At 47.6% G+C, this 14,212-nt stretch overlaps 1 protein-coding gene across 1 annotated transcript in view; it reads right to left on the bottom strand.

The window, feature by feature from the left end:
• Nucleotides 1–11,408, bottom strand: part of SCUBE2 (signal peptide, CUB domain and EGF like domain containing 2) — a gene marked incomplete at its 5' end in the record, with an annotated part of 66,544 nt that extends 55,136 nt beyond the window's left edge. Inside the window, 4 exons of the mRNA XM_081154862.1 lie at nucleotides 1,476–1,601; nucleotides 7,767–7,889; nucleotides 8,953–9,042; nucleotides 11,210–11,408. Of these exons, the coding sequence (XP_081010988.1) occupies nucleotides 1,476–1,601; nucleotides 7,767–7,889; nucleotides 8,953–9,042; nucleotides 11,210–11,408 (538 nt within the window). The remainder of the gene's footprint in view (nucleotides 1–1,475; nucleotides 1,602–7,766; nucleotides 7,890–8,952; nucleotides 9,043–11,209) is intronic.
• Between the last annotated feature and the right edge of the window lie 2,804 nt (nucleotides 11,409–14,212).

The following is a 14,212-nucleotide window of genomic DNA, read 5'->3' on the forward strand; positions in this document are numbered from 1 at the left end:
GCCTGTGCCCCTCAGAACCACCCCATCCAACCCTAGCCCAGGTCCTAACTTCTGGATGGTTCCAATTCTTGTTCTTAGGAAGCTCACACCTCTCCCAGGCTATGGGTTTGAGCATAAGTGTTATGACTGCATCTGCCATCAGATACAAACCTTCAAAACGCTACTGTTGGCAACTCAAAGGGAAATGTGAGATTTCCCCCAAAATATAGTAAAACCAAAACAAAAATCAACAACCAAAAAAACCACACAAATACATGTATGCTTCCCAAAAATTATACACTAAAAGTGATTTCCTTTGCTTGAGGCTTTCATTAACCTCAGTGTTGCTGCCATCAGGATTCTCTCTCTAATGTGCCTTTTGTGGTACTGATGGCCTACAAAGTCTGAAAAGGGCTTAGTGACCCTCCAGCCCTCTGTCAAGCCAAGTGGTCTAACCAAAGCCTAACCTCTTACACGGGGCACAGACAGGAAGGGACAGAGTTTGCATCAGGATGAGGCTCCCGGTGACACTGAAGTGGACAAAGGTCATCTGAGGCATGAGTCCAAAAGGAAAATACTTCACACAAAATACAACTTCTGCCCACACTTATCTGGGACTTTAATGCTGATCTCAAAGCATTTGATCAAGCGGCTGTTCCCACTGCACTGTAAGGGAGCATCTGAACAGCTGCCCCCACAGAGCCAGGGCCTGGGTCAACCAAGAGGACATCAGTGGGTCAGCCGCATGAAGGGTCACCAGTGTCAAGGGGAACCTGATGCCATTTGTCTCCTATCATGTGCTTCCACACAATTGATAACACCAGCCTTAAAATGCAAACCGACCACACATATCTGCCTGCCAGGTGTACTGTATTCTCCAGGACTGCCCACCACCCGGCCCTACCCAATTGCTTGCTCTTTCTAAGTTCTATTTTATTCCTGACGTAAGAAACCAATGCAAACCCCACTCTTCACAGTCCCTAACTCAGGGACTGAAACTCCAACAGCTGTTTCTGTTTAGTGGGATCCTAGGGGGATGTTGCTGGAGGGTTTCTGTTTGAATCTCTATTTCAAGAAAAAAAGGGGGGTCTACCTGGATGCAACTCAGCATATACTCAGGTTCTATAGGACAAATAGTTTTACCTAATTCTAGAATAGAGACACCTATAGCATTAAAGAAATGGGTCTAAGTCAAGACCCTTTTAACACAAAATCAAAGATCTTAAAGTGGGCAAGTCAATGCTGGAAAGTCAATAAGTAGTAATGATGATGCCCGCCCGCCTCCTTGGACTAGCGGAGGTTTTATATTATGAATGATCACAGTAAAAGTGAAAACACTTTACCTGGTTTTCCGTCAGAGAGTATGATTTCTAGGGGGCCAGAAAACACAAGTCTCTGATCCCCTTTTTGTTTTAATGGGCATTTCATCAAAGGAAAACATGGGGTGGGGTGCCGGAGGGTAAAGGAGAATTGCCATTCCCAACCGTTCTCCTTACCAAGACAATTATGACCATCATGAGCCAACATGAAGCCATCAAAACAAGTGCAGCGGTAATTGCCTGGAATATTCAAACAGTCGTGGACACAGCCTCCTTTGAGCTCGTTTTCACATTCATCAATGTCTACGGCATAAAAGAGACATAAACCAGTCAGATGCTATTTCTTCAGTATGGAGAAATATATATTTACCTTTCAACCAGCCATCCCACTTCTAGGACTCTACCCCGAAGATACATCTCCAACAACAGGAAAATAAATATGCCAAAGATTACTCACTGTAGCATTTGTAATTACAAAATACTAAAAACAACCTAAATGCCCGTACATAACAAAGTAGTTGAAGAATTATGGTACATTTACTCAACGAAGTTCTATGCAGCTGTTAAAAAACAATGATAAAGATCTCTATGAACTGATTTGGAGTGGTTTCCAGGATATACTATTAAGTAAAAGAAAAATGCAAAAGAGCCTCTGTAGTATCCTATCTTTGTGTAGAAAACAAGGGGATACAAAAAACACACACACAAGAAATTCCAACTGGGTTTTTTGTTGTTGTTGTTGTTGCAGAAATTGATAAGCTTATCTTAAAATTTATACGGAAATGGGAAAGACTCAGAAGAACCAAAACAATTTTGAAAAAGGAAAACTGGAAGACTTTCACTTACTATATAGCTATAGTTATCAAGACAGTGTTTGGTATGGGCATAAAGACAGACATAGAGATCAATGAAACAGAACTGAGAGACCAGAAATAAACCCTCATATTTATGGTCACCTGATTTGAGACAAAAGTGCTAAGACAATTTGTCAGGAGAAATGATAGTCTTTTCAACCAATGGTGGTGAGACAATTGGATATCAATATGCAAAAAGATTAATTTAGGCCCTTACCTCACACCATATGCAAAACTCAAACTCAAAATGGATCAGATACCTAAATGTAAGAGCTAAAACTATAAAGCTTTTAAGAGAAAATATAAAGTTTTTATGAGAAAATTTTTGAGACCTTGGGTTAGGTAAAGATTTCTTAGGTACAACAAACACCAAACATAAAATCCATAAATTTTAACATTTATAAGTTGGGCTTTATCAAAATTAAAGACTTGCATTTCAAAAGACACCATTAAAAAAATGAAGACAGGCCACAGATTGGTAGAAAATACTTGTAAATTACATGCCTTATAAAGGACTTACAAAGAACTCTTACAACTCAACAATAAGAAAACAAACAACTCCATTTTAGAATGGGCAAAAGATTTGAATAGACATTTTACCAAAGAAGAACTGTGAATGATTAATAGGCACATGAAAAGATGGTCAACATCATCAGTTATTAGGGTAATTCAAATTAAAACTAGAATAATTACAATAAAAAGACAGACAATGACAAATATTGGCAGGGATATGGAGAAATGGAAACCCTCAGACATGCTAATGATAATATAAGATGGCACAGCCACTATGGAAAACAATTTGGCTGTTCCTTAAAAGGTTGAACATATATAACCCAGAAATTCTACTCCTAGGTAATATCATGTCCACACAATGACTTGCAGGTGAATATTCATGGCAACATTATTTATAATAGCCCCAAAGTAGTAGCAACCCAAATGTCTATCAGCTGGTGAATGTATATCCATACATATAAAATATGTATATCCATACAACAGAATACTAGTCAACAATGAAAAGGAATGAAATGCCAATAAAGGCTACAACACAGATGAACCTCAAAAGCTATGTGAAAAAAGACAAACGCAAAAGACCACATATTGTATGATTCCATTTATATGAAATGTCCAGAAAAGGCAAATCTGTAGACACAGAAAATAGATTAGTGGTTGCCTGGAGTTGGAGCTAGGGACAGGGATTAACTAACTGTACATGGGCATGAGGGATCTGATTGAGATGAGGAAAATGTTTGAAAACTGTATTATGCAACTCTAGTTGGGTGCACAACTCAACTAATTTACCCAAAATCATTAATTTGTACAATTACTTAGAATTAGTGAATTTTACGGTATGTAAATTTTAATAATAAAGTAGCTAAAAATAAAATACACATTTAGCTGCTTATTTGTATAAAAGAAATACAGGAAGGATAAACCAGAAACTACAGAGATGGTGAACCACAGTGTGTGGGAAAACGGGCAGAGAGGAGAAATAGGAACAGGGTAATAGAAACAGGAGGAGGGAGTACCTCTTCTCTGAGTTTTAATATAGCCCTGACTCTCAGAACCACAGTGTTTTACATACACACATGAATACATATACACCTCCATACATACGTACATACAATTAATCAGGAAGCAGGGGTGGGGGTGAAGGGAGGGATTAAAAATGCAATACAAATAGAAACAAATGAATATACTGTATTATAAATGAATAATATTACCACACTGAAGGGAATGGGGAAGAAAAGTACTAGCCTAAGTAACTTTGAAAAACAGTATCTTGACTGGCTGTTGCAAGGTTAAAAACAAGAACAGCTATATACAAAGACTGTACTCTAATTAAACCTGTATTACTCAAGGATTATAGATTGATAATTCTGTAAATACTTCATTTGTATACTGGGACTGAACAAACTGGTAAACATATTGCAGATAATGAGAACCAAGTTTCTCGCTTTTGGAGAAAAAAGTTATGAATAAGCAAAAAGAAAGGTTAGAATGAATATTGTGGTATTGTTTTGGAATCCAAAGTATCAGTGTAACTCACTGTTTCATATGTACATATATACACTCACACACACACATACACACACAGAGATAGAAATAAGAAATTAATAGAGATATGTGTGTATGTGGGGGTTAGTAAACATACATATATTTTTTTAGGTCTGTCCACTGAGAGGATCCAGGAGTAATCACCCCAGTAACAATGAAAACATTAAACATCCAGATTTTGGTTTCTACACCCCATTTTCCAATAAAAGAAATGAGGGTTCCTTGGAGAAGTGGTTGATTCTAGGACTGGGGTGGGGAAAATACAAGATGAGTCTGGAGCAGCTTGTGGCACCAAAAAATAAGACGTTTCTCATGTAAAAAGGACACAGGAGACAATGCGATGGAGCTCCTAATGGCTAAAGCTAAAACAATTTGAGCCAAAAATAAGTAACTATACATATAATTAAATACATACCCACAAGTACATACTGGCATAAATACATAAATCAATGCATAAATAAATGGGGGGGAAGGAATCTTCCTTACAGAAGAATCCTAATTTAATAAATATATAAGGCACAATGGAAATACAAAATTACCGAGAGGCACACACCACAGTAATAATTGTTGCAAGCAAAATTCAACTGTGGGCAGCCCGAGTCAATTTTGCTCAGTGGTTAGAGCGTCGGCCAGCAAACTGAAGGGTCCCAGGTTCAATTCCAGCCAAGGGCATGTACCTCGGTTGCAGCCTCGATCCCCGGCCCCGGTTGGCATGAGAGCAGGAGGCAACCAATCAATGCATCTCTCTCACACAGATGTTTCTCTCTCTCTCTCCCCCACCCTTTCCACTCTCTCTGAAAAGCAATGGAAAAAATATCCTCGGGCAAGGATTAAAAGATAATAATAATAAAATTAAAATAAAATCCGTGGGCAAAGATTGGAGAAGAAACAGAATAATTTAGCATAGGCTGAAATTATCAGCCCCAAGACATGTATCTACTGAAACGGGGGAAAATACTAAGTTTGCAGTGGAGAAACCCGTAATATACCACCTTAACCAGGTGATCAGTGTGAACACCACCTGGGAACATGTTGACATCGCGATGCACAACAGCAGCTCTGTAGCAGCCTTGTCAAAGCTTTACTCTTGTATCACTACAAATGCATAACCACACTCTTATCATGAGAAAACATAGGAAATTCTCTTATCTGTTCAATTCCTGCCCTATCAGCGCTTATCGTGAGAAAACATAAGGCAAACAAAAGAACTGAACAGTACTCATCAAGTGTCCCTGTCCTGAAAAACCAGGAAAGACTGAGGGACTATCACAGATTGGAGGACAACAGATAAGTGTAATTAAGGTCTATAGTTTAGCTAGTAATATTGTGGCGACGCTAAGTTCCTGGTTTTGATGCTGTATTGTAGTTATATAAGTTGTTAATATTTGGGTAAGATAAATGAAGGGCACATGTGACTTCTGCACTATTTTTGCAAATTTTCTGAAGCCTAAAATAATGTCTAAGTAAAAAGTTGGTTTTTGTTTTGTTTTGTTTTGAATCCTTACCCAAGGATATTTTTTCCATTGCTTTTCAGAGAGTGGAAGGGAGAGAGAGAGAAACATTGATGTGAGAGAGACACATCGATTAGTTGCCTCCCGCATGCGCCCCTCAGGGATCAAGCCTGCAACCAAGACGTGCCCTTGGCGAGAAGTGAACCCGGGACCCTTCAGTCCGCAGGCCGACGCTCCAACCACTGAGCCAAACTGGCTAGGGCTCTGAGTAAAAAGTTAAAAAAAAAAAAATACAGCTCCATATACAAAGATCAAGTTTAGATTCATCTTTGTTAAACTTAATTCAATTCCCTCCACTGAGAAGTAAGGACCATATACTGAGTACTGACTGAAACATCCCCTCTCCAAAGTCTGAGATAAAAGAAAAGATAGTTTAGAATAAAATATCTTTTATCTAAAGCCACTTATGAATCACTCCTAGGGTTTGAGTGTGAAATGCAAAGAATATATGCTCCCTGTTAATGGTGATTACCTGTGGGTAAAAGGAAGAGGCAGGTCTTTAATTTTCTGCTTTTTACTTTTTTGTGTTGCTTGTCTTTTTATAACACAAATCACATATTGCTTTAAAAGCAATTTAAATATATAAAAGCAACAATGCCAGTGAATCGTTTGCTATTTAAAACTAAATAGACTTTTCAAACTATAAACTGTTAGCAATTCAGTTTTATTTGTGATATGTCAAACCCAACAGCTAAAATAAGGAAAATCTTTCCACCTGTCAGTCACCACCATTTACTAAATACGCACTTTATCCAAAAGAAACCATGGCATGGTTCCTGCCCCCCAGAGAGGACACAGTGACCAGAGGACACAGTGAAAAAGTGAACATTTTTTTCCCCAAGCAGGGTACCAACATGTGTGAATTCTAACAGTGTAAATAGAATATTTAATATGGTGAGGGTGTGGTATGGAGGAATTGACAGACAGATGTTTCAGGGAGAGGTAGCCTTTTGGCTTCCCATGATGTAGGGCAGGTAGAGAGATGGTTGTCTATCTCTGAGAAAATATGAACTTGGAGAAATGGAAGTGCTTTATGAATGGACCACCAACCCCACTTGCTGTGCACCTGACCAGGAGCACGCCTCCTCCGATGGAAGAGGTAGGAGTTTTGCTCATCAGCGAAAAGGAGACCATAAATATTATGATTTCTCACCCAACCAAAGAGGGACACCAGGAGGCTGAGTGAATAGGAGAGATGTGGGACCAGGGACAGAGCTCAAGTAGAGACCTTTCTTTTACCTGCAGGCTAATTGTGTGATCATAGCCACAAGTCCCTTCCCCAATTCCCCTGGGCCTCAGTATTCTGATCTGTAAAATGAAGGAAGGGCGTGGCTCACAGCTCCCTGAAAAGCCCTGCCAGCCCCAACATGCTATGATTTCCATCCCCAAGAACAGCTTCCTCCCATAAGGGCCCAGTCTCCAGCTAGTTCTGAACTTCAGAGTTCATGACACTGAACTAACCCCCAGTGGCCAAGAACTCAAAATGGCAGAGTCCAGATGATCTGGAGCTCTAAGGGCTTAAAATATCCTTCTGTACACATCTTTCCAGGGTGACCTTGCAGCTCCAAAAGAGGCAGGCCCTTGATGTAGCTCTAAAGCATGGCAGGTCACAATGCCAAACCGCCCAGAGCCATGGACAAGGCGGAGCTCCAGAGCCTGCAGGAGAGGGCAGGACTCGGGCACTCAGACTCAAGAGAGAAGGCTCAAACTGCCCCAAGGAAGAGCAGGATCTGCCCTGCTCTGGCTGGCACAGCCCTCCTGATCAACACAGCGACTGACTTTCTGCCCCCAAACTGAGTGCCCCAAAACATACTAAAACACCTCTTTTCCATTTTAGAAGCTAGACACAAAGGATATTTCAGAACCAGGTGAAACTATGATCAGCTCTGGGGAAGACCTGATGTTCCCAGTCCTTTAAGGATCTGAAATGCGTTTCAGAAAGTGGGGGATATGACTTGAGGGAACCAACATGAGTGGCCACTACAAGACCTGAGGAGGTGGGAGCTTCCCCTGCTGGCCCACCCACCACTGGTCCCCAAGACACTTACCCTCACACTGCCTGCCCTCCCCTTGGTAGCCAGGCTTGCAGGAGCACTTGTAGGAGGCGAGTGTGTTCTGACACAGGGCATTGGCGTGGCAGTCATCTAGCCCTTGGGCACACTCATCCACATCTGCAAAAGAGCACAGCAGCTCCTGGTACGGTGCCCCAAGCCGTGTGTGTTCTGACCTTGGCCCCTCTCTAGTATCATCTCCCACCAGCCCACCCCACTTCACTCCTCACCAGCTAACCTGCTTCAGAGTCCCTGGGATGAACCATACCATTTCCAGATGCTGTTCCAGGCACAGCCTGAGCCTTCCGACTCCCCACCCTTTCTATGCGCCTTCAAGACTCAGCTCAGATCCTCCTCCTCCAGGAAGCCTGCCATGACCCCCTGGTGTAGGTGAGATGTGCCCCAAGGTGTGCTCCCCCCCCCCCCCGTATCTGTCTCCTGTCATAGCACATAGCACACAGGGTGGTCACGGCTGTCCTGCCTGCCGCCCCCTCTTGATTACAGATTGGGGCCGTGTCCCTGTTGCCTGGCACATGCGTGAGGGGTAGTAAGCGCCTACACGTGTGGCCAGGCAGCTCTGAAAAGCGAGCAGCTCCCCTCGGGGCGGGGGAGGCTCGCCCTGCGCCCGGAGCAGACAGAGCTTCCCGACGGTGCGGGGGCCGTGCCCACCCCTTCGCCACGCTCGCCCTCTCTCCCCGCGCCCGGGCCCTGGCAGGGGCGTTTCCTGGCTGACACCGCTCCGGGACGTTACTTAAAAACTAAAGTTCTGAAAGCGCTGCGAGTCCAGGGAGCGGGGACCGTCGGGCGCTCCTCCCGGCCGCCCCCGGCCAGGTGCCCTGCCCCCAGCGCCCGGACCCCCGGGGCCGCCCGCGACGGAACGCCCCGCGCAGCCCCGCGCAGCCCCGCGGCCCGGGGAGCCTCCGGCCCGAGAGCAGGACAAAGCCCGCGGTGCGTCCGGCCCCTCGGCCTCCGCAGCTGGACCGCAGGACCGGACCCGGGCTCCGGCGCCTCCCCGCTCGCGGGGGCTGACGGCGGGCGACCCGGCCGGGCCGGGCGGGCGGACTGTCGGCGGCCCCGGGTCCGAGGACCCCCGGCCTCCAGCCCCGCCGCGGTGAGGCCTCGGCGGCCGCGGGCAGGGCCGGGAGCAGGCCGGCCGCCAGGTGCGCCCCTGGTCGGAACTCACCCTCGGGCGGCCGCGGGCCGGGCGGGGCGGCTGCGGGCGCGGCGGCTGCGGGCGGGGCGGCTGCGGGCGGGGCGGCTGCGGGCAGGGCGGCTGCGGGCGGGGGCAGGGGCAGCGGCAGCAGCAGCGGCAGCAGCAGCGGCAGCAGCAGCGGCAGCAGCGCGCGGGCCGCCCCGGGACAGCCGCGGCCGGCGGCCCCCATGGAAGGCGCGGCGGCGGCGCGGCGAGCTCGGCGGCTGCGGGAGGTGTGCGCGGGGACCTGCCCGCCGCTCCGACGCCCGCCTGGCCCCGCCCGGCCCCGGCCCCGGCCTCATTCTCACACGGTCCTCCCGGGGGCGGGGGCGCGGGGCAGTGCCGCCCCTCCCGCCCCTCCCCCCCCGATCCGGGGCGCGGGGGGCGCGGCCTCGGCGGCCCGAGGGCGGCTGTCAGCGGCCAGCCCGGCCCGGCCCCGCGCCGCACGCCCGCCCCGCCCCGCCCCGCCCCGCGGGAGCCCCCCGCGCCGCCTGTTTGCGGTCCCGCTTTGGGCCCGAAGGCGTCCGGGGGCTCAGAGTCCTCGGTCCCCGAGCCCGAAGCCGCTGGGGCTCTGCGCCCCTGCACTCGGGCGGGCGGTGTGGACGGACAGCGGCGACCCGCGGGCACCGACGCGGGAGCGCAGGGAGAGGGCGGCCCGCGCCCCGCGCCCCGCACCCCGCCCCACAGCCTCCGAGGGCGGCGCCCCCTTGCCCGGGCGCGCGGAGGCTGGCACACTGCGGGCCCAGAGTCGCCGCAGAAAATGTGCGCTTCCCGGAAAGCCCGTGGCAGGCCTCTTGGAGGGCGGGCAGCCTGCGGGCGGAGGGGCGGCGCTGGCCGTCGGCGAGCCGCCGGGGCGAGACTCCGCCGGGCACAGGTGGTACGCGTGACCGCGGCTCAAACGTCGGGCCTGGCCGCCTGCGGATGCGGGGGCGCCCGTCACCCGGCCCTCCCGCGAGACGCCCTCATACAGGAGCGCGCCGCCCCGGCCCGGGCCCCGCGCGCTCGGCGTCGCTGCAGGAACAGGCGCAGCAACAACTCCGAGACGCCACAAACGCCACGCTTGGCGATCTCTATGTTCTTTGAGCTTCTCTTTGTTAAACTTTCTCCTATGAATATATACATATATACATGTGCATTCGTACCTGAATTTATATCTATATCTGTGTCTGCATCTATATCTATCCATTTCTTTGATAATCAGAAAAAAATAAACATCACAAAAAATCCCCCCCTCCATGCACAAAAACGTCTTCCCAGGAGCCCGCCCCTCCCAGGGCTGCCCCTCTGCACTCCTCCTCTGCGTCCTGTGCCTCCCGTGCCCAGGGTGCCCAGGCTGAGGGTGCCTCTTGGGGCCTTAGCTGCTAGTGTTGCTCCCTGATGGAGAACCTGAGAAAATAACTTTTCTGTGGTGGCTTTTCCTTTGACCTTTTCATCCCCAGTGAAGGCAGGCAGGTTGCATCCCTTTTTCAGTCCTTTGCCTCTCCCTCCCACCCCCTTTTGTTTGGTGTGGACAGAGACACTCTGCTTTTTCTAGGCATAAGGGTGGTTTTTACACATTTGTAAATCTTCGCTTAGTGGAACGTTCCCTCTGCCTTTGTCTTTGTGTCCTTAATGGTAGCCATAAATTACCGCCCTCTTTTCTCTTCGCTGCATCAGGCTTCATTGCTTTTGAAATGATCAAAGTTATTTTCTTTTAAAATCCAACTAGAAACCGCCCATTGTGTAGCACAGAGCTCTTCAGCTCCAGTCAAAGCATATAAATACATAAAGCTGCCTATTAAACTCTACAGGAGCCTCCTCCAGCCCCTTGTGCCTGCTAAAGAAATAAGACATGTGCTGTTCTTTCTCTTCACCATTTCCCCAAGTTTATATTTCAGTAAGAATACAAGTGAGTAATGATAAGACCCAGTGCTCTTTTGCCTAGGAGGGTCAATTTTTGTCATGTTTCCTGGAAAAGTTCACCACTGGCACAGATCTTAAAAAATGTTCTGAATTCTATTTTATTTGCCCCAACCTTCATACAAATGTGCTTTCAGCTGGGTGGCTCCCAGAGTCCTGGGCAACCTTTCTGACACTTCGGATTAAAGTCAATATGGTTTACAACTGGGAATTTCCCTAGGAGAAAGGCTCCAGGGGATATTTGTGGACAAATGTCAGTGTTTGCAGTGTCCCAGTGTCAGGAGGGACTTGGTGAGCCAGGCGCTAGCTGCTGTCTGCCCTCTGTTGTCCAGCTGAGGGCCCCACAAACTTCTCTGAGAGGCCACAGCACTGCCCCCGCACTGAGACTGCGAGACGGGCTTGAGGGCAGAGGCGGCCCGGTCAGCCAGCCCCGTCGCAGTGCTGTGGGCTTCGGACACCAGACTGTTGAAACGGAGACTCCTGGGTGCCCCTGCGCTGCCAGTGACTAGGTTAAACTCGGTATACATAGGATCCCTTTTAATGACCATCTTTTTTGACTCCTCAGCAGCCTCTGGAAACTCCTTTTGGAAAATCCCCTTCCCCTGGGTTTTTATCACATCAGGCAAGCTCCTGGTTGTCCTCCTACCTCTCAGGAAAAGCCTCCTTGATCAGCTTGGGGTGCCCTTTTCACACTCTCTTCCCGTGGTTCACACATTCCTTGGTTCCGTAACAGAAACCTCCAGTTCGGATCTCCCCCCTCAGCTTCAGTCCTGCGCATCCAACCGCCTCCAGGCTACCTTCACCTCCATCTCCCCCAGGGCCCTCAGATTCAGTCTGTTCAAAGGGGAGCTTGTCTGCCTCAAGTCTGCTCCTTCTCAATGCTCCCTCTTAGGAAAACCCACCTCCCTTCTGCCAACAGCGGCTCAGAGACCTGGCGGCATCCTGGACGTCGTTCTCTCCCTCCCCACCACATCCACACAGTTGCGTCAACCCTGCTTTCTTACCGTCTCTCAAAACCATCCCCTCCTCCACGCCGGCTGCCTGAGCTCAGGGCCTCGTCACCCCTCAGCGGGTCTGTTGGCCCTGCCCATGGCCCTCACTGGCCTCCCTGTGGAGAATCCCACCCCCTCTCGGCGTAGCTTCCACAGTGGCTGCCAGAGTGGAACGTAAATTTCATCATACCCCTCCCAGTCTTCCTGGGGCTAACGTCAAAACTCCCTTCATATAACCGCTCTGGAGAACTGTGAGGCTGTATCTACCGTAGCAAAACACGCCTACCCACCTCTAGGTATATACTCCAGAGAAATTAGTGCAAATGTGCGCCAAAGGACATGTACAAGAATGTTCATAATAGCTGTATTCACACCAGCACAAAACTGGAAATAACCCAGGTGTCCACCAACTAAGAATGCACGAACTCACTGTGGCATATTCACTCAGTGGGATACTATGGAGCAATAGAATGACCAAACTCTAACGCAGGCAACAACGTGGAGGCATCTCATGGTCATTACGCTGAGTGAAAGAAGCCAGACACAAAAGGGTACATATTGTATCATTCCCTTCTATGGAGCTTAAGAACAGGTAGAGCTAATAAAGAGCAATAGAGGCCAAAATAGTTCACTCCGGGGATGGGTATTGACTGGGAAGGAGCACTGAAGGAAAATTCTGGAATGCTGGAAATGTTCAGTTAGATCTGGGTATATATGGATGTATACAGATGTAAAAATTTGTAGAGATGCTGGCTGAAGCTAATGCACCTTATGTACTTTATTGTGTGTGTTTACTTCAATAAAGAAGTGGAAACAAGAACTGCCCAGCCAAAGGCCTTTATGATTCATCCCATTTACCTTTCTCGCCGCTCCCCTACAGGCTCTGCTCCAGTAACATCGAGCTACCCGTATGAGGAGCTTGTCAGTTTCCCCTTCCGCATCTTTTCTTTTGCACACACTGCTCCCTTTGCCTGAAAGACGTGAAGTCTGTCTCGATAACTATTTGAGTAAATGAAGTGCAACATCTTGACTAATAAACATCACTATACCCCAAGGAAAAAGGTGTTTGCTGAGATGTCTCCAAAAAAAAAACCGATGAGCTATGTGTGAAAGTGCTCTAGTCTGCAGGTTCGCAGATCCTGACAACTAACGCAGAAAGGCAACCCGTCTGCTCTTGCACACACATTCACTTGTCCTCCACGGATGGCTTCCACATCTCCTGGAAAAATTTTTCTATATGTCTGAGTTGGATATGAGGTAGTACATATTTTTGTTTATTTTATCCATCCCTGTCTGCTCCCTCCTCTTTCCTAACAGATATTCATCCCTCCCCCAAGCAACCCTCTTCCTAGGAGGGAAGCGGCATCACCTGCAACTTCAGGCTCTGGAATTGGCTTCAGACAGTATCTTTCATTCCATTCCTCTTGCAACAGTCATTGGTTTTGAGATAAGTAGTTGAAAGCGTTCCAATCAGAGCGAATCTCAGGCCCTTTGTTCGAAAGGCTGGAATTTGGAAGGGCTCTCTGTTCTTCCCGTGATGTTACTGCCGTGGATGAGAAAAAGGGACAGGCTTCTGGACACCAACCAGAGGAGGGGACGCCAAGGGAAACACTGAGAAGCCAACCCGAAGGCACTCCCCGCCTCAGCACCTCCAGTGATATGTGCCAATACACGTCCTTATTTTTTGGTTTCTTTTTAAAATTTTTTATTTTTACTTTTTAAATTGTGATAAAATATATGTAACATAAAAATGATCACTGTAGCCCTGGCCAGTCTGGCTTGGTTGCTTAATTGTTGTCTCATGCACCAAGAGGTAGCTGGTTTGACACCCAGTCAGGACACATGCTTATGTTATAGGCTCGATCCCGGGCAGGAGGCGTGTGGAAGGCAGCCGATCGATGTTTCTCTCATCAGTGTTTCTCTCTAAAATCAATAAAAACATATTAAAAAATTACTACTTTAACCATTTTTAATTGTACAGTGTAGTAGCATTAAGTATATTCATATTGTTGTGCAACCATTGCTGCCATTCGCCTCTTGATTTTTTTATCTTGCAAAACTGAAACTCTGTACCCATTAAACATTAATTGCTCATTTCCCACCCCAGCTGGCAGTCACCATTATACTTTCTGTTTCTGTAAATTGGACTAAGTACCTCCTCATATGAATGGAATCATATAGTATTTGTGACTGGCTTATTTCACGTAGCATGATGTCTTCAAGATTCATCCATGTTGTAGCATGTGTCATAATTTCCTTCCTTTTTAAGGCTGCATACTATTCCATTGTGTGTGTATCCCACATCTGTTTATCCATTCATTCGTCAATGGACTGCTTCCACCCTTTGGCTATCATGAATA

Source organism: Miniopterus schreibersii (genome assembly GCF_964146895.1).
Source record: "Miniopterus schreibersii genome assembly, chromosome: 12".
Classification (NCBI taxonomy): Eukaryota; Metazoa; Chordata; class Mammalia; order Chiroptera; family Miniopteridae; genus Miniopterus; species Miniopterus schreibersii.